The following is a 27258-nucleotide window of genomic DNA, read 5'->3' on the forward strand; positions in this document are numbered from 1 at the left end:
AAAAAGAAAGATATTGTCTGTTTATAACTTGTCATTGCACGATGATATCTGCATGTCTATTAGGACTCGCCCTTCGCTCGACTCATTTGTCTGGATTATAAAGCAGTCCGGATTAATCAACTTTTGTCCATTATTGCAGACACTGCAATTCTGAGTTTGTTCACATCAGGTGTTATTGTGGAGATCAGCTTTGCTGACGGTAAATCGTCTTCTTCGTCGTCGCCTTCAGTTTCTTGGACAGTAGGGAATCCACATTTCTGAAAGCACTTTAGAATTGTTGAATCTGTGAGATTGCCTTCAACGCAGTCACAGTCTTGTACAGTTCACCAACATTTTCTCTGTCCTTGATCCTCGATAGCAATGACTCGAGTATATGCTTTCAATGCCGAGCTCTGAAGGCACGTATGCCGATCCCTGCATCTAATGAATGCAGACCAGATGATGCGTTCGCTAGCAAAGACTTCACCTCAACGTTGCTTTAGTTGAATTTCTATCTGTGGGGTGGAGCCTTTTCAATAAGCAATAATATCTTCTGGCACAATGTTTCAAAAGATAGGCAAAGCGTCGTCTCCATTTCAGGGAAACTGGTTATAGCTATATAAGCACCGGGGTCAGAAACATACATCAGTCTGACCCTGGTACCCTTCTGTTTGTATTAAGGTAAGCCCTAGTTACTTAATGCTTTGCTGTTTTCATATTTTTGCTTACTTGAACCTCGTTCTACACGTTATCAGTGTTATGTTCTAATCTTGTGCCTTGGCCGGGCTGTTATGATTGATCTAACTTAGTATCATTACTACGGTAGTGCTGTATGCCGAGACTTTGTAAGACTAATTTAGTTATAACATAAACATACAACTCGGCTGTATGACAGGCATGGTTTACAAGTTAGGCTTCTATTATTTCTAAACTATCGCAATATGTGTCCTGGAAGTTTTCCGTCAACAATATATATACGTGCGTTCTGTAATTTACAGGTTACACTCTGTGGGAATGTGTTTTCAGTCATCACTGTAATATCCATGTGTGTAGAATTTGTCTTTTCAAATATAATGGAAAATGTTGAATAACATGAAACACTAGCTCTAGCTACCCATACGTTCCGGCGTCAATACACTGTTCAGTTTTATGTTACAGTACAATTCCTGAGTTATTAGTTTACTTCAATTCAGATGTTTTACCATCGCATATTGTCGAAACTCAAAACCAAGTCAGTGCAAGTAAATGTTTTATATTGTGACTAGTTGCTTTCGTAGATATTGTAATTGTAGGTAACTAAGTTGTGTGCATATGTACAGAGGAAATTAAGTTAAGTTAAGTTATTCTGACTAAATGCGTACATCATTAGCAACGAATAAATGAATATATATTCTCCATTTGATATATGCTATCGTGACTTATTAATTCGGAAAATATCCGGTAAATAACAATCATTTTGAAGCTACGAAATTTAGTGTATGCGTATTGTAGGTCAGTTCGTAAATAACCGGGGTTTTCCAGATTTCCAAACTAGATATATTCTTCATAACTTTCTATATTGAGCCCGTTAACAGTTTAGTTGTTATAATATTTTAGTGAGTTTGTTTACATTGTCAGTTTAAAGCACTTCAGTGGGTTTAACGAATAAATGCTAACGCTGTAGAATCTGTGCAGCAACACAACGGTCACGGTTCATCAGCATGCCGCCACACTGGTCTGTACAGCTAGTACGGTGATAGATTGCCAACTTCTGACGTCACGTACCGTAGTCAGTCTCAGTGCGTTCTTATGATCAGTCACATAGTCCTTCATTTACATCATGATGTAGCTGTATGTCGGTCAATATTCTGAACTAATCCAAAGATATCTACTTGTCATATATATCACGGCTCATCTGTAACTGTTATGTTAAATTTACCGTACATCGGATAATAACAGTACATGTTAACAACACTGTACGGGCGTACCGTATTTGAGGTAAAGGACGCTCCTATATTGAAACAGGGTCCTGTTCAAGAATGGTGCAGTGTTTATGAGTAATGTACATGATAAATGAATACAGATGATGTTAAGTTCAGATATTATTAGTACAGGCATGCAGTTGTTAATTATAACTTTAAATGTGTTTGTATTACACCGTCGTAATGGTAAAAGAACTTTGTATTGAGTTTAACTTAAATTGATAATGATTTATTATATAAAGTAATTTTTGTATGTTTATTCTACCCTTCTCAAGTGCATCAATGACATTTATATCATTATCCTTGAATGATTTTGTATGACATCGAATCCATATATTGAATAAACAGTCTGACCCTGGAACCCTTCTGTTTGTATTAAGGTATGGAGATCCCCCCCGGCTAAATTCCCCAATTCTTGGTATGAAGCATCTTTGTGATAAACCAAGCACGACTTCAGTAGCGCTATCCGGCTTCATAAGGGTGACTTGCACATCGTACAATGTACCACGTGATCTAATTGTTGATATTAAGAGCAATGACTGAGGACTACAACGTTCAAGGAAGTCACAGAGTCACATGCTCCAAAACGTCGTATCCTGCTACACACAGGATGGTTTGGGCATATCTATCCCGATCCAAGTGTGGCCTTGATTGAACATGATTGAAAAACAGCATGTAATGAAACTATATGGTTTACTTTTACCGCTTTAGTAAATGAGACTAGACAACGTAGAATCCTAACCATGTTTACAATGTTTATAAAAGTAACATTAAATATGTTACACAACGGGCTGCTGTTTTGTGTATTACATAGTGTCCGGCAGCTTAATGTGGGGAAAAAAGCGGTTGGGCAGCCCAATGATGAAAGCGTTTGCTCGTCACACCGAAGATCCGGGTTCGATTCCCCACATAGATACAATGCATGAAGCCCTCTGTGGCATCCCCCACAGTGTTATTGCTGGAATATTGCTAAAAGAGCCGAAAACTAACCTCACTCACGTAATGTATGAACGGTTCTTTCTCACTCACTCACTCACTCACTCACTGAATGTGGGACAGCTACAGCAGCAGTGTGACAGTATACTATCCACATCAGAATATTTCTACCACCAATCAACCTTGACCAAGCCATTTGCATATCACATGGTTACTATCAACCAATCAAAGATCCCTATCAAACAAAGACCTGTGAATGGACCTCCAGCAAGCCATGCCTGCCTTACAAGGCGACTATGCTTGTCGTAAGAGTCGACTAACGGGATCGGGTGGTCAGGCTCGCTGACTTGGTTGACACATGTCATCGGGCCCCAAGTGTGTAGATCGATGCTCATGCTGTTGATCACTGTATTGTCTGGCCCAGACTCGATCATTTACAGACTGCCGCCATATAGGTGGAATATTGCTGAGAGTGGCGTAAAACTACACTCAGTCGCCCACTCACTCTCTTTCACATTCTGTTTATCGCTTGCTTGATAACGGTGTCAGAACCTACTAACGCTCAATGTAATGAAGAAGTTGTTTTTTCCTATATATTGTTGTCCTTCCCCAGCAATGCGCTGTGCAGTGTACATGCGTTGTTGTGTTCTAATTAACCCACTTTCATGCAGCTCTTCAATCAAGAAAAATGTCAATTATCAAAAAAGACGCAATATGTTGTAAACAAAATTGTGTAATCTTTCAGATCACAAAATTGCAAAACGTATTTATTGTAAATAAAAGATGAAAGTTGATATATATAATTCAGCATATCTTCCTCAATTTTTGAAATGATTACATAATGCTAAAAGGTGCTTAAACTAAAACCCACCCAGTCACTCAAGATAATAATTAGAAGTTTCAAGATACTGGTAGGCTTTGGTATTGCTTTGAATACTTGAGTGAGTGAGTTTAGTATAACGCCGTTTTTAGCAATGAACCAGCAATGTCACGGCGGAACACATCGGAAGCAGTTTATCGAAACTTTGAACCACTTGGCAACCCCACCGGCCCTCTGATATTTAACCTCTGGATTTTGTCTGTATCAAAAGCCATATGTCCTTTGGATTTGGATTTGGATTTCATAAATAAAATATACATACATCTTTACTTGATCAAACAATCTGAGTACAGAAAAACTCTATTGGTGTGTCTGTAGAATATGTCGGCTCAAAATAGGATAATTATGCATATTAAACAATGATAAATAATACCTATTCTCAATCAATATGTCATATATGATTTGCAAATAACGTTCCAACTGTCCATGTGTATATTTTTCACAGGATGATACAAAAGCCAGCAAGTGTCAGAATCAGTATCCAAAACACGACACAGTATGCATATCATTATTTTGAATTTCATAAGATTGTAATAACCGTGATTGATTAAATTTTCTGTACACAAAATAAACTGACACATTGTTAGTTTACGATGAATATATAAAAACACAAAATGCTCATAGTGATTACACATGCACAGAAAATGTTTTATTTCATGACGAAAACAAGAGACAGGTTTACTTTCCACATTTTGGAAGTGAACTGTTGCATGAAGGGCGTTTCTACCAACGACACCCATCCTGAGTACTTTAGTATAGTCAGCATCAGGGCATTCTTAAGCCGTATGATGACATCATTTAGTGAAGAATTTGAGGAAAATAAACCAAAATCTCATGCCGTAAATGATGTAATTTGATATCAGTGATTATTCAGCCAGTATTTTGGTTTTCAATACTGCTATGGACTCTGTGTGTTGTAGTATATTAGAGACAAGAGCTGTGTAAATATAGATTGTTCAGCACACAATCAGTGATTTCGATGTGAAACTTGGGGAATCATGATCAATTGTACTGTGAAGCATTACGAGTCGGGGATCATCTCATTTTAAAAACTTAATCCCCGCAAAGGAACCGGGGGATATGATAGTGAGTGTCCAGGTTATTAATAGTGAGTGAGTTTACTTTTACGTCGCACTCAGAAACATTCCAGCTATATGGCGGTGATCTGCCCATTGACGAGTCTGGACCGAACCCAGTGATCAACAGCTGGTAATATGACAGTGGTGTGATTTGTAATAAAGACAAATGCGCAAGATAGCCAAAATAAAATCCGAAAATTACGACAGATTGTGGTAGAAGTGATTTTAAGGAAGGAGAAACAACTCCTTGATAAAGTCGACCGATCTTCCGATGAGCAATTACAGGAATTACAAGCAGAAATAAAATCCCAGGAGATCGAGCTGCAAATGTACCAACAACAGTATGAGTTCACAGCCAATGCTGTCACGTCCAACTGTGAGATGGACATGTATGCCGTCTATGAGTCGGTTGGTGAGGAGTCGACACACAACAGAGACACGGACAACCGACCAGTGCCAGGAAGGGTTGTATTCACTCACGACATGGACAAGCTGAATGAAGCTACGGATGAGATACAACTTGGAGAGGTTGAAGTTGTCGGTGGTGTGAGTGACCGCCAGTCAAACCCTGTTCTACATCACACTGTTGACTGTCAGGATGATGATGACAGTGAGGATCCTGATTTGTATGACGTTACTGTGTTGACTCTTGATGGTATAAAAGTAACAGTAGTTGCAGATTACAATAACAACAGCATCAAAACATATCAAACATCAAAATCAAACACACAAAGTAATCATCTGCTATTTTCCAGTGGTCCTTGTCAAATAGTAGAGCTAACTGTGAGTCACATAGCAGTCAGTGTTCCGAGTAGTAAGGAAATAGTAACAGTCGATGTTACCCCAGACCCTGTATTGCTGTCAACTATCAAAGCAACTAAACAGTACTACGCTCTAGAATGTCTGAGTCCTTCACAACTGGTAGTAGTTACATGTCAACAGTCTCACTCAGTGGACATACTGGACATGACAGGGAGGATACTGAAGTTTATCAACACGGGTGTCATAAAGAATCCAGACCGTGTCTGTGTCACCAGGAGCAACAACTTGATAGTCAGTGATGGAGCCGGGGCAGTTTGTGAGAGATGTCCTCACACATCAGGATGGACTTGAAGATCCGCGTGGCATCGGTCTTGGTGGAGTATTTAGATTTAGATGACAGATACGTGTACAAAGTGAGACATGTTTAAAATCCGTGCGGATCTTAAAACATTCCCACCTCAATTTTGAGAGTACCAGTCACCGGTTTTCGAAAAGAATTCCCAAAGTGATGACATTGATGAGGTACTGGAACAGGCTGACACAGCGAGAACCCCAATTGTGTGCTACAGCATTGCAAGATAATCTGCTATACGTCAGCTTACCTAGATCAGATATATAATCTGTTCATAAACAACTTTTCAAATACTATGTTCGAAGCGTATAGTAAGTCAGATTATGTCAGCTGGTGAACATTATGATACGAGCACAAAACAGAGAGTGACGTGCTCGGGCCATTCAATTTAGTGAACACTCTTTACCATTACCATCAATATATAATGATACGTGTGGTCGGTTATCAAGTCTGGTTGGCCACTTGCGACTGCTGGTTGGCGACTTGCGACATTTTCATCGACTGCGCTTGGAGCTGGTTGTTCAGCACATCTTGCGCCGATCACCCGATCGCGTTAATACAGCCTACTACCCTGGCTTCGCCATTTTCCCCCTCCTCTCGAGCTCCCGCCGCTCACATCAACCAGTGAACCAGACAGAGACATTTCCCCCCACGGCCGCCGAGCCAGGGCCATTCAGGCCAGGACTGAAGGACTTTATATAACAACGCAAGTTTTCCCACGGACTCTGGTACGAAATCAATAGAATCAGTTCCTCATCACTAAAGCATATCCCCTGTTTTTCTCCTATTTCTCCTTTGTCTATATGTTCTCTCTCCATCATGCGTTTGTATTTTTGTATATTTAATGCATTTTCAGGCCAACATCCCCACCCCCCCCCCCCACACACACACACACCCACCCCCTATTCACACCAATTGCGAACCACCCACCCCAACCCCTGCCAACTCATCATGGCCTCCCCCAGCCTCACCACCTCACGCTTCTCCGCACCAACAAGAGATTTCCCCTACCCCCTCAAATCCCTGCAACAAATCAACCCCATCCCCATCAACTTTGCCATTGATCTGGACTCCCTACTACCAACCTAACCAACATCTGATCCACCCCCACCGCCAACCATAAATACCACTAATGCAGTCAAATCTACCAAGGTGACCACCTTTTTGCGCTCTTGATACTGACGTTTTGGGCGTATTTTTCTCAGACTGCAAGCAGATTCTTAATTATTGAAGATTATTTCATTAATGTTGTCGAAATTTCATCAAATGAGCTGGTGGTGTCTATACGGCGGTGTTATTATTATTGATGGTGTTCGTGTTTCTGTCTGTTAGTGTAAGATCCTGTTGATAGACGCTACAGGAAATGTAATCAGTTACAACGCCTTTGATACTGATTTACCCGTGAGGAATAAACCCGTAACTGAGATCCTAGTAAAGCACATAACCTTGCTCAACATCGAAATTCATTTTTGCTGACGTTAAGCATAATTTCACAGCACTCCTATTTCAGTACTGCTTTGTGGGGCGTTAAAAAACGACCAGCTAACTCCCTACACTTGGACAGTATCAATATCAGGATCAATATCAATATCATCCCTTGAAAAGACGGCATTAAACTCAGTCGAAGGTATTCACATTAGATGTTGCTTTCTGATAAGGACCTCACTGACATGCCTATGATGTGTGTTATTTTGATATTTTATATTCGAAAACGTTCATATAATAATTTGCATGTCAACTGACACATGTCTTTTCCCGCCAACAAGAAAGCGAAGACAGGTCACGTGACACACAAGAGGCCGGCAACAGGAAGTGAGGAGTGACGAGACAGCCCGTTCACAACGGTGTAGTTATTGAGGTAATGTCAAACATTTAGTCAACAGTAGTCAGTCAACGCTATATTTAGTCAGCACTACAGATTACTGTTTGTAACAGTGTCGTGTCACGATGTCTGTTGGACATGTTTCTGTCGTGTTTTACCTGTGGTATCGGCACCAACGTTTCACTTCAATATCGAAAGTAGACTTGGTAGTCCATCATACTCAAGTCCAGTTACATGTATGTCTGTGTTACGCCAATCAGCTACTGAGATATAATTGTTGAAACAGGATGCCTTTCCACTCAGTATTTTTTATATCAACATTAACACTACAAGAGAAGCAGAGTACATATGACCCTGTAGTTTCATTGTGCAACCGACATGTCATTTATATCAGAGTTATGTCCCTTGATGGAAGAAACAAGCCTAATGCACACACACACACCACGTCCATTCTTTATCTTTAGTCCCACTCCACCAGCAGCGCACACGCGCGCACGCACACACTCCGCCAGCACCACCTACTCCCCTCCCCACTACCACCAACAACCCCTCACACACAACACACTCTTTCAGATACTCTCTCTCTCTCTTTCTCTCTTTCTTTCTCTCTCTCTCAGTGATCAACAGTCATTCCATGTACATTTGGATACCGTCTGGCCTTCAACTACAAAAAAGACAATTTCCGACCTGTCGACTTAATTTTCCAATCACAAGAAGCAGACTTGTGGAAGTCGCGGTGGCTCAGCGGGCTAAGCGGCTGACTTTGTGTGCTGGCGATGCGATTAGGTGCCTGACTCTGAGGGTGCGTGTTCGAATCCCGGATGGCATCGTGTAATCAGTAACAACAACGTGTAATTGAATTACGACTGAAAAAGCGGCACATAATTAAATGAGACAAGGTGACAACCAGAAACGCAAGAGGGATTAAGTTACAACAAGGGGTTTACGATAGAGTCTACAGCTTAAGTAATTATCCGTCGGCAAGGGATAGTAGTACCCATGGTCTCTGTTGATCACCAATGTGGTTGCTCCCATAGGTTTTCTTGAGCGAGGCCTAATTCTTGCTAGATAGGATTTCAGTTTTGTTGTCAAACAGAGGTTTAGATGGGTAGGGGACTTGTGTGGGTGGGTTGAGGGTTCCGATTTGCTGTTCGATACTGGGTGCATGGACAATAGAGCCAGTCAGAGCCATGACGTCAATTGTGTTTCTGTGGTCACAGACGCTACTGACAGTTGGTGCTGTGACAAATACTGGTGACTTATTATGGACAGAAGGATTCGTTCCAGCATAACAAGAATACTTCCATCAATATGTTTATTTAAAGTACATTTTATATCTGTTTACTTCAGATGGCGACCGCCAAGAAACTGACAGACAACCATCTCACCTGTGTCATCTGTACTGAGGTCTTCACAGACCCTGCCACACTTCAGTGTAATCACACATTCTGTAAGTCCTGTCTCTTGAAATACGCTAACACACAGTCTAAAGCAATACAAGCCAAGTCCATACCATGTCCCTCCTGTAGACAACTGACGAAGGTGACCAACCCTGACAGTCCAATAGAAGAGTGGGTCAGTCAGCTGAAACCAAGCCACGTCATACAAGGGCTGATGGACGACTTTGGACCAAGGAGCGAAGGTAACTTATCAATAGGTTCACTTTTAATAAGCATATTATGTGAAATAAATGAACTGATAACCCCCATGGGTGTGGGAATACCAGTGACGATTTTCCCAAAATTGTGCCATCGCCTCTGATTTCATACGAAATGAAAATAGCTTTTATCGTCTCTGTCAGTTTGGATAACCTTAGTGTGTTCTCTTCAAACACGCTATTAGTTTTTCGTTACTTAGTTCGTTACTTCAGATATATTATGCGGTATTCATTTTCTATATTATTCATGATACAAAGCGGACAAAGGTGATCCTCCCTTTCAAGACATAAGTGTGTACCGTACTCTATCTTCAAATGGGGGTTTGAATAACGAAATCTTCATAAGAAAGTGCGAAACTGTTTAACACTGACACTATTGATATAAAACCCCGACGCTACACCTTCTTTGAGCCCACGATAAAAATCCAATTCAAAACAAGTGTAATACCAATTGACCACAACTAGTTATCTATGTCAATGCACCTCTCCTATTTCCAACACATTGTCAAAACTTTAACTCTACAAAAGAAATTTTACCCTTAAAACCCCACAGTCTATCCCTTTTTCATCAAAACAATAACGATACTCACTTAACTCGAGACAAGAGGCGAGCCAGTTATTTAACAATTTTAATATAGTCATTTACCTTTAATGAATAACGAAAATCTCAGCACGTGCTACAATGTTTCTTGAAGGACTCAAAACCTGTTTACAGAAGCTATCGAATACATTCAATACAGATGCCGAGGGAAGGAAACCCCAGACTTCATTTCCGATTAGTAACATGGCATCAAGTATATGGAGCACAACATTAATTGGTAAATTATAGAAATTCTAAACCGATGATCTGAGAATATTCAACACCTCCCATGCTTGTTCAGCCAAAGGTAAGACATACCATGATCCAGAAGTGGACAAATGAAAACGCAAGTATTTATATGATGCAACAATTTCAAGCAACTGTCCATTCACAAGGAATTTTTCGTACTTTCATAGTTGGCCAGCCTTCTGAATACAATACCTTTACTTTTATCAAAATATATTTTCAATTTCCACTTCTTCCAATATGAAACTAGCTTATCTAGCCTCTTTTGTAAACTTATAACTGTAAAATCAATGACTACAGTACCATCAGCAAGCAATAGGATGAACAACTCAATCAGTCTAGATTGATATTGTGACCATCAGCGGATAGACAATCGACGTTATCGTTGACAAAGAAGGAAAATGTAACTGTCATCCCTGACAAACTCCTTATAAACAATCAAAGAACAATGTGTTTCTCATCGACACACAAGCTTTAATATTTGCCCAGGACATGTTTTTCAACAGTCTTTAGGTATTACCTTTCATGTTGCCAAGCCAAAATTTGTAAAAGAGACCACCTCTGTCAACTGAGTCAAAAGCAGACTTCAAGTCAATAAATGCACAACAGAACCGGCATTTGTCAAGTGAAAGATATTTAGGAATTATAGCATTGAGAATAATAATATTATCGTGAGTCTGGAAACTAGCCTGAACCCTGTTTGCTCGTCAACGAAGAGTCGTTCCCTTTCAGCTCAAGAGTTAACCCGTTGTTCTTAATTTTACAAAGTTTAACTATTTTACCCCTTAATTCAAGCAGTGTAACAGGTTTATAATTCCCAGAGCAAACGATTGTACCTTTCTTATACAAAGGAATTACGGCTCCGTACGGCCACTCAGACGGACAACCACCTGTAGAAAAGATTATTTCAACAAATCAAAACACTGATGAGGTGCATTTCTTATAAAATCATTTGGAATGCCACTGAATCCTGGTGCTTTTCCATTTTGCATTTCTTGAATAGCATCAACTATTTCTTGGAAGGATATTTCTTTATCCAGAGAGTGACTCTCCACAGATGAATCAATAAGTCACTGATTGTATCAACACATTTTTGAGAAAAATATTAAAGTGTTCTTCATTGGTTGAATAGTAGGAAGAAAAAAACAACCTTGAAGTGATTCATCGAATCAGATTGTGTAATGATGTTCTTTACAAATGATGATTTCGATTTCACAGCTCTCCAGAAAAAATACTGACTTTAGTAGAGAGTGAGTTACGAAGGTTATGTGTGAAATCTGAGAATGATGAAGACAATGTCACAGCATACATTTGTTAATGGTGTGACACAGACTCGACATAACGGTGTCCATCACATTAACGGTTACTTGCTCGAAACACACGCAGAAAGCGCCGAGCGATGTCACGTGCACTCTTGTGTTCATAGTCATATAGGTTGGCTCCCTTTGGAATTATCGGTCAACAACACTAGATTTACAAACACACATGATTGCATAACCGTATTAAATAGGGCTCTTGAACATCACCGTTATAAATGGTGAAAACTGATTCGACTAGTAATAGACCCCAGCTGTTGTTCTATCGATGTTTAATTTTAGCTGAAAGATTGTAGAAACGCTCATTATTGTTCAGTGACAATGAAACCTAAAATGTTAATGGCAGACGTGTCGACTCAAGTTGTCGACTCAACCTCATCGGACACTTTAAACTCATTAAAATGTTTTCCGAACAAATCATTTAGTCAACAACATTTTGTGCATTATTGGCAAAACATGTTATGTTACCCTTTACCTTTGTCTAGAAATAGACTGTTACATATTCTCATGTCTGATGCTTTGTAGAAGTACAAAAGGACATAGCCGCGTTTGCTGATCACAGTGTCACATGATACACGTGGTTCATGATACACGTACGCGTGGTTCATGATACACATGGTTCATGATACACATAATCTAAGTCATCATCAGTCGGGAGATACCTCGCCTCATTATTTAAACCATAGTCCTTGTAACATCCATTCCCAGTGCATGCATGAAAACATTGGACTATAATTCTAAAATCCGGTTCAGATAATAACTCTACAATCCGGTTCATTTTACCTGAATTTATTTACATCATCTTCCAAAATAGTAAAAACAGGTTCATCAGTATATGCACTGGAACTTGCCCGTGAAAACTAAACAACACGTATAACTATAGCATGTTACTTTCCGGCGAAATTCCGTTACAGTGTCGGCGATAAATACAGTTATTCCAGTGGAATTTCTATACGCTTTCGCATGTTTTTGTCTACATTTCCTAAACACTATACATCTTCGCCTCTATCTGTGGTGTATCACCAGATCGGGGAGGGAATGATTTAACAGAACTAGTTCATCGATAGGGTTTGTTTTCGATTTGGATTTTATCAACCTTACGAATTGATTTACCCTCTTTCCTGGCTTCGGTCATGATTCCTGTGATTTTTTGCCTGGTAGACGGTACGTTTTCCATGAAATCCTGTTAAATGGAGATACTATCTCCTTTAAGAAGTTTTACTAACTGTAGGATCCTTGTCCTGTGTCGGAAGTTGAGGCAGGTAACAAGCACTGGTCGGGCACCTCGCGTCTTCGACAAGAGGCCAACAACACGGTCATTTAAATTCTTGTGTACGTGATACTCAACTTGTTCTCTGTAACACCGAAAACTTTGCCTGTAATGTCGTTTGATTCTCTAAATGCCTCATCGATGTTGTACAGTATTATGTTTTTTGTCTTGAGTTATTGTCGATTTTGCTTAAACCTTTCAAACTTATCTTCAGTCACTGATTTTCATCTGCGAACGTAACCACGCCCTGTCCTAATTTTGTTATTTGGCCGAAAAGTTCGATTTTTTTCTATGTTCTCCCTAATTTCCTTTTAACGTTCCAGAATCACAAACCTCTCCCTCGATAATTGCTTGTCTTTGTGGTCCTGGGTTTGACTCAAAATCATTTGAAAGTACGAGCAAGGAGACCTGTGAAGGTCCTGGGGTAGAATAGGCCTTCAGAAACACATGGTTGCCATAAAAGGCGACATTTCTTGTTGTAGGAGGCGACTAACGGGAGCAGGTGGTCAGACTCGCTGACTTCGTTGCCACATGACATCGGCTCCCAATGGAGCAGATCGATGATCATGTTGTTGATCACTTGATTGTCGCCATTTAGCGGGAATATTGCTGAGTGCGGCGTAAAACTAACTTCACTAACTCACTTATGTGAAGATGGAGTCTAATTTGGCACACAGATATATATTGTGGTATAATGGTGCCTTTAGGTAGTTTTGAATTTTTGAATAAAATATATTTCTGCGATTCCATGGCAACAGGTTTAACTTTGACTGAATTTGGTAGAAGTGTTCTTCTCCGTAGCATACCTGTAAAACCTTTCAGTATTTCTGCACCATACAAGCCATATAGATTGGTCAGCTGTAGCGATACTTGTTGGCTGTTTTGGACTTTGGACTTGTTGGTAGTGCTCCTTTCTGGAGCAAAACTTGAAAACCTCTCAATACTCATCATCATAACTAGTAGACATATTCTTGAAGAGTATTTTGCCATTGCAGGATATTGATGACTTTGTGTTATTTTTGCCGATATACATATTTAAAGTGTTTGTTATTACAGCTGCCGATGTTAATAACTGCAGAGTTTGCAGAACACAAGGGACGACAACTCCTGCCACATTTTGGTGCTCCGTCTGTGACGATGTCTTTTGTGATGTGTGTCTGAAGTTGCACAACATGATGCCAATGTTATGTGACCATGCAGTTGTGGATGTGTCTAATACTACCAAAAGAAAAGCTAAGCAACGCTTCATGTGTAAAATCCACAAAGACAAACAGATAGAGTTGTTCTGTAAAGATTGCAGGAAGGCCATTTGTCATACATGCTGCAGTATAAAACACAGGAAATGTGACGATGTTGATACTTTAGATAATATGACCCCTGTTGTCAGAGAATACCTATCAGGTGAAAACCAAGAACTGAAAATCAAAATGACAACTTCAGAAAATGAGATTATCTTCAAGGAGTCTCAAATTAAAGAAATAAAGACAAATGCGCAAGATATCAGATATGAAATCCGAAAATTACGACACACTGTGGTAGAAGCGATTGTAAGGAAGGAGAAACAACTCCTTGATAAAGTCGACCGATGTTCCGATGAACAAATACAGGAATTACAAGCAGAAATAAAATCCCAGGAAATCGAGTTGCAGATGTACCAACAACAGTATGAGTTCACAGCCAATGCTGTCACGTCAAACAGTGAGAGGGACATGTATGCCGTCTATGAGTCGGTGTGTGAGGAGTCGACAGACAACAAAGACACGGACAACAGACCAGCACCAGGAAGGGTTGTATTCACTCACGACATGGACAAGCTGAAAAAGGCTGTGGATGATATACAGCTTGGGGAAGTTAAAGTTGTTACTGGTGTGAGTGACCACCAGTCTACCCCTGTTCTACATCACACTATTGACTGTCAGGATGATGATGACAGTGAGGATCCTTATTTGCGTGACGTCACAGTGTTGACTGTTGATGGTATAAAAGTAACAGTTGTTGCAGATTACAATAACACCAGCATCAAAACATATCAAACATCAAAACCAAACACACTGAGTAATAAGATGCTACTTTCCAGTGAACCTTACCAAATAGCAAAGCTAACTGAGAGTCGGATAGCAGTCAGTGTTCCAGATAGTGAGGAAATAGTAACAGTCGATGTTACCCCAGATCCTGTATTGCTGTCCACTATCAAAACAACTAAAAGTTACTACGGTCTAGCCTGTCTGAGACCTTCACGGTTGGTGGCAGGTACAGATGGAGAGTCTCACTCAGTGGACATACTGGACATGACAGGGAAGATACTGAAGTCTATCAACACAGGGGTCATCAAGAATCCAGACTGTATCCATATCACCAGTAATAACAACTTGATAGTCAGTGAATTAACAGTAAAATCAATCGTATCTGTGACGAGTGAAGGAGAAGATGTTTTTACCTACACTCCCACAGGGGACAGAGCTCTGTATTATCCAAGGGGTATCACAACAACCAGCACGGGGGATATCCTGCTTGTAGACCGGGATTCCCCCAAGGTGATTCAGCTGACAGAGTCGGGGCAGTTTGTCAGAGATGTCCTCACACAACAGGATGGTCTGGAATCTCCTCATGGTATCTTTCTTGATGGGGACAGGTTTGTGTACGTTACATGTGGGCGACATGTCAGAGTATTTAAATTTTAATGGCCCTATGTTATATATAATTGTGGGGTGACCTGCTATAATATAACAGTAACACATGATCGCTGACCAAAACAGTTTACAAATATCTTTTCATATAAAGTGGTGTCTGTGTATTACAGACTCGTCCTTCTGTAGACTCATTTGTGTGGATTATTAAGCAGTCCGGATTAATCAACTTTTGTCCGTTATCGTAGACACTGCCATTATGAGCTCGAGTTCGTTGACATCGGGTGTCGCTGCCGAGATTAGCTTTGCTAGCGGTAAATCGTTTTCTACATAGTCGTCTTCAGTTTCTCGGACAATAGGAAATCCACATTCCTGAAAGCACTTAAGAATTGTTGAATCTGTGGGAATTGCATTCAACACAGTCACAGTCTTGCACAGTTCACCAGCATTGACTTGAACATTTCCTGTCAATACCGAGGTCTGAAGGTGCGTATGCCGTATCTTCCGGCGTTATTTTCTCGCCTGACTGCATGTTTGCTCCAGCAAATAGGTGAATACGGCGGTATTCAGCCAAGCCTTCCGATTGGTTGTTAAAGGAAGGACTCTATCTTCACATAATGAATAGCGTTATGTAAGTAATCGACTCGGGACCAAACAGTCCAGTGATCAGCATCATGAGCACCGATCCACGCAAATGGGATACCATCGTGTTAGCTGTCTCTTACGACAAGCATGAGCTGCTGAGGACAAACGCCAACTCGGATATTCACGGGCCACTTCATTGTTTCTTTATTGGTAGCACTATCCGGCTTCACAGCGGTGAGACCTGTGAAGGTCCCGGAGTAGAATAGGCCTTCAGCAACCCATGCTTGCCGTAAAAGGCGACTGTGCTTGTCGTAAGAGGCGACTAACGGGATCGGGTGGTCAGGGTAGCTGACTTAGTTGACACATGTCATCGGTTCCCAATGGCGTAGATCGATGCTCATGTTGTTGATCACTGGATCATCTGGTCCAGACTCGATTATTTATAGACCGCCGCCATATAGCTGGAACATTACTGAGTGCGGCGTGAAACTCACTCACTCACTCATAACGGTGACTTGCAAAAAGCACAATCTAACACGTGATCTAATTGTTGATATTAAGAGCAATGACTGAGGAGTACAAAGATCAAGGAAGTCATAGAGTCTGGCCACTTGCTCCAAAACGTCGTATCCTGCTACACACAGGATGGTTTGGATATATCTACCCTCAATCCAAGCGTGAACTTGATTGAAAATGATTGAAAAACAGCATGTAATGAAACTAGAATAGTAACAATGTGTACAATGTTTATGACAGTAACATTAAATACATTACACAACGGGCTTCTGTTTTGTGTATTACATAGTATGTGGCAGCTTAATGTGGGAAAAGGGGCGGTTTGCTAGCCCAGTGGTGAAAGCGTTTGCTCGTCACACCGAAGGCCCGGGTTCGATACGATGTATGAAGCCATTCTCTGGCGCCCCAAGCAGTTTGGCATATTGCTCACTCACTCACTCACTCACTCACTCACTCACTCACAGACTCGACTATTTACAGACCGCCGCCATATAACTGGAATATAGCTGAGTGATAAAACTAAACTCACTCACCCACTAACTCTCTTTCCACATTCTCCTTATCGCTTGCTTCATAATGGTGTTAGAACCAACGTAACACACAATGTGATAAAGAAGATGTTTTTTTTCTCTTTGTATTGTTGTCCTTCTCCAGCGATGCGTTGTGCAGCGTGTTGTTGTGTTTTAATTAACCCACTTTCATGCAGCTCTTCAATCAAGAAAACTTGTCAATTATAAAAAAAACCTGAAATTTGTTGTAACAAAATAGTTAATGTTTCAGATCACAAATTTGCAAAATTTAATTTTATGGTAAATAAAAGATGAAAGTTGATCTAGGTATTGCAGCATATCTTAATCAGTTTTCGAAAAAAGCGGCGTAAAACAAAACCCACTCAGTCACTCAGAATAATAACTAGACGTTTCAAGGTAATGGTAGGGTTTGTCATTGCTCAGAATACTTGAGTGAGTTTAGTACAGTGGAAGCTGCAAATACCGGCATCTTTCTGATCCGGCAAGTAGTCAACACTGGTTTGATATTTCAGTCCCGTCTGTGCTTTGTACATTTATCATCAGCTGCAGAGTCCAACACATTGTAAAAACCGGATTGTTTTTTCAGTCCCAATGAGTTCCGGTTTAGACAGCTTCCACTGTATAACGCCGCTTTTAGCTTTTAGCAGTGAACCAGCAATATCTCGGCGGGACACATCGGAAATGGGCTTCACACATTGTACCCATGTTGGGATTTAAGCCATTGTCTACGGCGTGACGATTGAAATCTTGAACCACTTGACAACCCCACCGGTCCTCTGATATTTGACCTCTGGATTTTGTCTGTATCAAAAGCCATATGTTACGCATTTGGATTAGGATTATATAAATATATATAAAAATATACATACATCCTTACCTGATCAAACAATTTGAGAACAGAATTGATTAATGTAAGCCAAATGTTTTTCAACTTTTGGTGTGGTTGTAGAATATGTCGGCTCAAAATGAGATAATTATGCATATTGAACAATACTAAATAATAGCTATTCTCAATCAATATGTCATATATTTGATTTGCAAATACGTTCCAACTGTCCATGTGTATATTTTTCACAGGATGATACAAAAGCCAGCAAGTGTCAGAATCAGTATCCATAACACGAACCAGTATACATATCCTTATTTTGCATTTCATAAGATTGTAATAAACAAGATTCATTAAATTTTCTGTATACATAATAAACTGACATACTCTTAGTTTACGGTGAATATGTAAAAACACAACATGCTCATAGTGATTACAAATGCACGGAAAGTGTTATATTTTATGGCGAAAACAAGAGACAAGTTTACTTTCCACATTTTGGTAGTGAACTGTTTCATGAAGGGCATTTCTATCAACGACACCCATCCTGAGTACTTTAGTATAGTCAGTATCAGGGCATATTTACGCCTTATGATGACATCATTTGGTGAAAATAAACAAACATCTGATGCCGCAAATGATGTCATTTGATATCAGTGGTTATTCAGCCATGTAATGCTACTATGGAATCTGTGTGTTGTAATATATATACTGGACAAAAGAAGTTAGAGATATTGGTATTTTTACGACTGATATTTTATCAGGAGTGAGTGAGTCTACGCCGCTTTTAGCAATATTTCAGCGATATCACGGCGGGGGACACCACAAAACGGGCCTCACACTTTTATCATTATTCATAATTTCAAATTTTACAAATATCCCTAACTATTTTAGTCCAGTATATTATTGACAATAGCTGAGTATAAATACATTGTTCAACATACAACCAGTGATTTGCTGTGAATTCTTGGCAATCCTGATTGATCGTACTGTGAAGCATTTCGAGTCGGAGCTCATCTCATTTTTAAAGACGCAATCCCTGCAAAGACACTCCGGGATGTGATATGAGAGTCCAGCGTGTAAAAGCAAGTGAGTGTGTTTAGTTTTACGCCACATTCCGCTGTATTTCATATATATGGCGGCGGGCTCTATTTTCGAATTTTAACCAGACAACCCAGTGATCATCAGCTGGTAATGTGTCAATAGTGTGATTTGTAATAAATGTCTCTATTACTCCATGACTGCTTTTACAGCTTTAGGGCAATTGCTCTTACACACATATGATCATCCTGTCAAAACAGAATTCTGTCTAAGTGATCTTATGTTGAAATTATTCATTACATTGAAATAAATATTGAAGAATAACGAATATATTGTTCTTTATTACTCCTGATATTTACTCCTGATATTTTTAGATGCGCACGCATTGTTCCGATACATATGATCGATATAAACAGCCGTGAGTTTGGATCTACTTTTGAATACTTTCATAATGTGATATTTAAAGATATGGTCAAATATCTGCACTAAAGTGAGTGGGTGAGTGAGCGACTACGTGAGTAACTCAGCGAATTTACCCTCCTCACGCCGTTTTAACATTATTTCAGTAATGTAATGGCTCGGAACACGAGAAATGGTCTTCAAGCAGTGTACCCTTATGGGGATCGAACCCGGCTCTTCGGGAGAAGAGAGAACACTTTAGCTGCTAGGCTACCCTTCACACACACACACACACACACACACACACACACACACACACACACACACACACACACACACCTCCCCCTGAAAAATCATCATCACAACCACACCTGCTATAAGTCACAACGCTCCCTCATTGATTACATATCTTTCAAATCTCTTTCTGTTATTATCCTATTCAGACCAAACATATTTTACACGCACGTCAACAGTTGCAAGCACTAAATAAAAGTACTTAATGACATATTTCATTATGTAATAGAAAAACAAAAGCATTGTATACGGCTATTCATACAGACGATTTCCAGATGTCAAACCCTGTCATTACACCCCACCAGTCTGGACCAAACCTCACCCGTATTATAGGAGATGTACCGCGTTGTACGTTGCGCACAGTATAAATCATTCGAATGTCTGCTACCTACTCGATATTTCATTATACTGCTAGACGCAAGCATATCCGGAGTCGAAGTAGTTTTAGTAACCTATGCTTGTCGTAAGGGGCGACTAACGGGATCGGATGCTGAGCCTCTGCTGACTTGGTTGACACATTTCATCGTATCCCAGTTGGGTAGATCGATGCTCATGCTCACAGGATTACCTGGACCAGACTCGATTATTTACAGACCACCGCCATATAGCGGGAATAGTTCTGAGTGCGGCGTAAAACTGAATTCACTCACTCATTATGAAGTCAGAATGTGCTGAGTGCAGCGATATACGGGAAACTAATATTTTACCCATCGCTTCAAAATGCGTGACTCATTCCTAATGCAAAATGTACTTAATAAACGTTAATACGTAGCTTAATCATACGGCTGATACGTTTATACTTCAGATAAACCAAAGCACACGTGAGATACCTGTTGATACGCTAAATACCCTCCAGCTGGGAATCTACAACAGAACAGTCGACCTTCCACAAAGGTGAGGTTTTGAATGCGGGCCAATATCCGAGATAGCAGATGCAAGTGCGATGTACTATGGCAGTAGCACTGTATGTATAGACACTAAGCCTGTTCTGTACGCTAACCATTTACGTAATAACGAGGAGCGGGTATTCTTAGCCGCCGGTACATCGAGGATCCGTGAGCTTAGTACTTGACATACATGCTGAGGAGTGGACACGGGAAACAGTGAAGGACTTTATAGGTGTGTCCTATGTGATACTACGCCCGGGGGTGCGGCGTGGGGATATGGACCAGAAAACGAGGGTAAGGCATGCGGTGTTTGCATCACCACCATATTCAAGGAGAAACGATTTGGTAGCGTTTTCATGTTGAAATCTCACACTTCAGACCGTGTCGTTATATATCAATTCGGACACAATTGTGGACACACTATTCCTAACGTATTTCCGTACACAATTCAGCTTGAATTTAATTAAGCGTGTTCTTTTAACAGGCTTAACGGTCAATTGATATCACAAGCGAAAATAACTCCTGAGAGATAAAGTCAAGGGTAGAGGGCGCACTCATGATATTAAGTACATATCAGGTGAACATATCGATCGTTCAGCTATATGCCCTACCTTTATTAATTTTATTTTTTCATAAGGTCAAGGAAACATTCCGTATTTTTTAAATGATTTAACCACCCTGAAGTTACAATGAAGGAATAAATGAATGTTGTTTATACTATGACAATTCAAACTTATATAATAAATAATATTTCATACCATTAAGACAAATTTGAACACTAATTTTCATCGAAGGTATGGAGATACAATAAAAGAATATTTTAAGGGAACCTTCAGTTTTGATTACACCGAACAAAGGTTTTCAGTCCTGAAATATAAAAATATATGAGTTGTTAACTCGGCTCCCTCAAGTCTTCCAGTATAGTAGCTTTGGCAGAGGCAAACATTCCGCCAACAAGGTTATTCCAGTGGTTGTATCACTACATTGGTCGGACTGTAAAACAGCTTGCCAGAGAGTCTGTGCATAGTCCTGTCGCGACGGGATGTCGACAATGATGCATGAGGTCACCATGTGTGCGTTCGCGTGGGATGTGACCTATGTGATTCAACATGGAGATGAGAGGATGAGTTAGTGAGTTACCGCCGCTTCAGAGGGACATGTAGAATTTCAGTGGCACTAAAACAGTGATAGGGTTGGCGGAAGGTCTTGTTGATGGGATTCCACCCCCGAAAATCGTTTTCACAATTCACAACATTCGAGCATCTGTGTGCAATCTTGTTTCATTCCGAAATTAGAAAAAATGCTGCATTTGGCGCCTTGTAGGAAAACTATAGGTTTGGTTGAAAACCGTTGATGAGGGGGAGTGTGGTATCAAAAAACCTTTTGTTATCTTCTTTTTCGATTTAGTTTTAATTATATGTTTTCCTTTTTTCAATCCATTTTTTAACTAGAATAGTGGAAGACCTTTGATTGTTGATGTGTGAAATAGGTTTGACTACTCATAGCAATATACAGTGAGGGCAAAAGAAACGCGACTGCTTTTTGTCAAGTGTTTAAAGAGAAGACAAAAACATAAACGTTTACTTTTACGAGATTTCATTGTTTTCGAAACTTCAGATACATATGATAATACATATGATAATACATATGATAATACATATGATAATGCATATGATAATACATATCATAATACATATGAATTATTTACACTCCGAAATGAAAAATATCGCACCATTTAGCACACAATACTCATTCATTTAACGACAGATAACAGTCATCAGCACATTTTTTAAAAAAAAACAACAACAAACGTCATACCATTTCAATGTCTAGAGCTGCTGAACCGAATTGGCCATTTACTGTTTAAATGTTAAACCTGGAACCGGTCATGCTTTGGTTATGGAAATCCGATTACTGTAATTTACGTTTGTTGTTTACCACTCACCAGTATCTCAGCTACACGGAGGCTATCTGTAAATAATCGAGTTTAGACCAGAAAATCCCGTGATCGACATTATAAGCATCGATCTACGCAGTTAGGATATGATGACATCTGTCAACCAAGTCAGCAAGCTAGACCACCCGATCCGTTAGTCTTACGACAAGCATGGGTTATTGACTATTACTTCTAGCGCGGAACTCACTCACTTACTTACAGTACATATCAGTGTACTATTATTCCGTTGAATGAACACACATGCCCGCAGTCAAGGAACAGCACACTCTCAGGTGCACGGTGTGTTATTTATAACAGTCGGCAAACGTATATATCATCAAGTATTGCTGTTATCTCTGACAGGCCCTCGTCGATATGAACAGTGTACGTTGCGAACTTGTGATAAATACCTGTAATCACTTGTTATGATTATCTGAACACACTAATTCAGACTATCAACCATCTACTTGAGCTTTGGCTAAAGGGAGTGGTGTTCACGGTCAAAAGACAGACAGACAGACACACACAGACACACACACACACACACACATACATACATACATACATACATACACACATACATACATACATACATACATACATACATACATACATACATACATACATACATACATTCATTATCCTGTTTTATACACGTACATAAAACTGAATTATATATATGACATGTGACAACCACGTGAGCAAACTGACCACCGGATCCAGTTAGTCAGTATGCTTCAGTTTCTAAACACATTGTTGTAAAGAAGCATCAAACCTTGCAGTCTTTCAACTAATCATACGCCATTTCAGTTAATCATACGCCATTTCAGTTAATCACACACCATTCAGTTAATCATACGCCATTTCAATTAATCATACGCAACTTCAGTTAATCACGCGAAAATATAAAATTATATATATACGTGGATGTTTTTTCCATCGTTCATTACATCTTTTTTTAACAAAGCAAAGATAATCGTTTATTTCATTTCGCATTTCAACCATTGTCATTTATGTTCTGCACCTTATTTACTTTCGTTTTAGACCAACACCTGTCCAGAAAACGATGCATCGTGGCTGTCAAGAATCTTCTTTACATGGCCAAACAGGTAACGTATCGTACTTTTATCTTTAAATAAACGCTTTGGTTTTAAGGCTTCTTTTGTCGTGGCTACATGTTTCATAGACACGATATAGCGAAATTAGTTTTTTTTAATCTACCAGAACAAACGACCATGACCCATACCGTTTGTACATTTAAATAAATGGATTGGTTGTACGGTTGTACTGCAGCATGCATGGCATGGTAGTACAGTTGTAAGGGTACGTAAGTAGATGGTATGGATGTACAGGTATACAAATGAATAAATCTCCCGTACAGAGAAATATAGTTACATTTCTCGAAACAGTAAACCGGCCTAACGATTTCGCCGGTTTAAACTTATAGTATATCTCGAAGATAAGATTTAGAATTGGTCTTCAGCAAAAACTGTTGGTGTAAGAGCCGGCTAACAAGATCATATCCGAATAGCGTAGATAGAAGCTCATGCTGTTGACCATTGGATTATCTGGTCCAGACTCGAATATTTGCTGCAATATAGCTGTAATATTGAAAGCATTGTACAACACACACACAAAAGAAAGAATTACAGCAACAAATGGATGTTTTGAGTTGTCTCCCTTGTTTTGATAGCCTGCTAGAACTTGGTAGTAGGAAGATTCTGAGCAGTGAGGATATCCCTGACCTATGTCCACCCTGCACCTGCAACTCTACCTACCCCCGGTTTCAGAAGGAGTGGGAGAAAGAGCTCCACGCCGCAAGGTAAGGGCCGATAACTCCTCACGAATAGCCCCATGTCCTATACATTCACCCCAAATATAGTAATTTTACTCATATTTACGCTGATGCTTCAAAGGATCCCAGAACTGGTTATGCTGATGGAGTCTTTTATATTCCCGATCTTGGTTTATCCAACAGATTTAGACTGACTGATCATCTGTCTGTGTTTGCAGCAGAACGGACAGTCATACTTCAAGCATTAAAATAGGTAAAAGATAATGAACACGAAGCAGTAATTGTTACTGATTCGTTGCCAGCTACACAAGCAATTCAATCAGTTGTCCAAGTTCCACGCAGTGACATTCTATACGACATCTTGTATCTTGATACTGTTCTAAATTCCATGTGCATCAGTTGTGATATTGTTTGGATTCCTGCACATGTTGGTATAGCTGGGAACGAAGTAGCTGACACACTTGCTAAGATGACTTGCAACAGACCACAGCCAGATACTCACTCCGTCAAGCCCATTCCAAAAGATTACTGGTTTGTCATTTCATCGTCAATACATGCCTCTTGGTAAAATATATGGCTCAATGAAACTACAGGTAGACACATGTACTCTACTTGTCCTGTGGTAAACAAACGTTTTAAACTTCGTCGGCGTTAACGCAGATAAGAAGGTGTTTTAACTCGTCTCAGGCAAGGGCATTGTGAATTAAAGGCTTACAGAAGTATTTTAGATAACGAAACAGTTCAGTACTACCTCATTCAATGTCCAATGTATGGTTGCATACGAAAGTCGATAACTCGACAATTAATGTTCCTTCTAGGATTCCATAGATTTTTCTTCATCTCTGCATAGCAACATGGTGTCCATTACTGAAATCAGGCGAAGGTGTTTGAAGTTATGACACATCCCTGGCATACACATGATACCATTTGGCGGGTTGTGAGATTGTTTTTGTAAACACTCCCCATGTTGGGGAGTGAGTTAGTGAGTTGGGTATAACGCCGCTACATTGCAGTTATATCCTGGAATATCTGCTTAATGTGGGAGTAAAACCCCAGTTTTGAGTAGCTAATCACATTGATGAAACTGACGGGCTTTCGTATGGTGCTGACTAACCTAGAAATATAAACGGGCCGAACCGGGATCTGCCGTGCCACAAGATGATCTGCAAGGTGAACTAAGCCACCTTCGACGACTGGGCCAGTCGTGCTCCCGATTCAACGACGTCGATGCCGGTCACGTTTAATCATCACGTTTCAGCTTATGCAACTGTTATTTTGAATTTCTGCATATAACATCCTTTAACGGTCGACAGATATCAGATATACTTTTAAGTTGTAAAACGATCAATAACAAAAATTGGCCTCATTTGCCAATAACAAAATATGTTTTTGATCTGATTAACTTTTACTTCAGGCTAAGAACGATAAAAGTCATTCGGTTATTATTTCTGCAATTGAACACATCTGATATCCTCTAAACACTGCTATCCAGATATTATGATGCCGTGAACACTACTCACGTCTCCAACGGCCACGTCTACCACGAAAAATCCCCACCTGACAACGGGCCTCGATCCTCTTCTAAACACACCGCGTCGCTTGTATGGGCTTTACTGAGGACGTTCAGATGGAGGTTCTCCATCATCCAGTTCCTTCACTTGCTCTGCTTCTCCTTGCTGTGGATAGCCCCCATACATCTCAGGTACTGTGTAGTGAGTGAGTGAGTGAGTGAGTGAGCGAGCGAGCGAGCAAGTGTCATACTACGTGAACACTATTGTAGGTGTTTGCCTGTCTATATGTACATTCTCAGAGCATTAGGTGTAATCCTTTACGTTTTCCTTCAAATGTCAGCAGTTGTAATTCCAAATTTCTCATTTTTCATTACTTGTAATATTTACCTCTACTTTTCAAAATCGTTGCAATTGTTGTGACCTTTTAAGCGTCAAAGACTGCAATACAGTCACTCAGCTGTTGGCAATGTTTAGAGCTGTTTCATTGCTATCCCCGTAGTTTAAAGGCGGGTGTTTGAATCCCTCAGTAGTGAAGGAGTTGTTTTTTACAGCGTTGTCTGTAAGATACCAGCAATAACAAGACAGGGAACACCTGTGATGGGCTTACAGCGTAGTACTCATGCCGTGAGTCTTCGGCGTGACGAGTGAACGCATTAACATATAGGCTAGCCCACTTCCAGTTGTACTTTTTAGAATCTGTTTTCGATTCAATGATGATAGTGGCAGTATTAAGTTCACGCTGTTAAATAGTACACATTGGATGTCAAACATAATCTTTATATCCCTCGCTCCAGGACACTGATCTCCTACGTTGAGAAACCTTGGGGTGGGGTGTGGCAAGGTGGCGTCCTTGTGGCCTCTCTGTTCCTCACTCAGGTCTTGGACAGTATCTTCTACCAACAGTTTATCTACATGAGGAACAAACTAGAACTGTCAACGCAGAATTTACTAATGGCAGCCATATTTAAAAAGGTACATTTAGTTATATACTGACAGAGAAAAATAAAGGATCACATGAAAAGACAAGTGTTCCTTTGTTTTTTCCAGATTTCTTCACACGCTTTATATCGCCTACCTTGTGAAGAAATCTGAAAAAAGTTAAAGGAACACTTGTGCTTTTATGAGCTCCCTTATTACTTTCCGTCAGTATATTAAAAAACATAATATGTGGTTTGTCGGTATCACAAATTTGTTCACAGGTTCCATCATGAGATTAGCTCAGTTGAAATTTCCGTCCCATCGACATTATTTCAGTCATTTATCCATGGGACAATTTTCTGGACAAAGTTCAAATGCGATTCTTAAAAACATGTTTATTCATTACACTGGCAGCTATTTGTTCAAATGTCTCTGACGTACATTTCCCTGAGGGGATTACACACAATGCGGAATTTAACATGAACATGCGGAAGCAAACAAATAACATTACAGTTTCAACTAACAACACGTTGTACATAATGTGTAAGAAAAA

General features: G+C 39.9%; 2 protein-coding genes and 1 pseudogene across 2 annotated transcripts in view; all 3 read left to right on the forward strand.

Annotated features, from left to right (window-relative positions):
* LOC137287724 (protein wech-like) overlaps nt 1-5994 on the forward strand; it is a 75073-nt pseudogene extending 69079 nt beyond the window's left edge.
* A 1742-nt stretch (nt 5995-7736) lies between these two features.
* Nucleotides 7737-16834, forward strand: LOC137286935 (tripartite motif-containing protein 3-like). The gene is made up of 3 exons (XM_067818976.1): nt 7737-7807; nt 9122-9413; nt 13897-16834. The coding sequence occupies exons 2-3, from the start codon at nt 9122-9124 to the stop codon at nt 15519-15521; spliced, it is 1917 nt and encodes a 638-aa protein (XP_067675077.1). The 5' UTR covers nt 7737-7807; the 3' UTR covers nt 15522-16834.
* Nucleotides 16835-22856: 6022 nt separating this feature from the next.
* LOC137287725 (multidrug resistance-associated protein 1-like) overlaps nt 22857-27258 on the forward strand; it is a 29619-nt gene continuing 25217 nt past the window's right edge. The window contains exons 1-5 of the mRNA XM_067820112.1: nt 22857-22865; nt 23526-23590; nt 24175-24303; nt 25769-25978; nt 26582-26759. Of these exons, the coding sequence (XP_067676213.1) occupies nt 22857-22865; nt 23526-23590; nt 24175-24303; nt 25769-25978; nt 26582-26759 (591 nt within the window). The remainder of the gene's footprint in view (nt 22866-23525; nt 23591-24174; nt 24304-25768; nt 25979-26581; nt 26760-27258) is intronic.

Source organism: Haliotis asinina, chromosome 6, assembly GCF_037392515.1.
Source record: "Haliotis asinina isolate JCU_RB_2024 chromosome 6, JCU_Hal_asi_v2, whole genome shotgun sequence".
NCBI lineage: Eukaryota > Metazoa > Mollusca > Gastropoda > Lepetellida > Haliotidae > Haliotis > Haliotis asinina.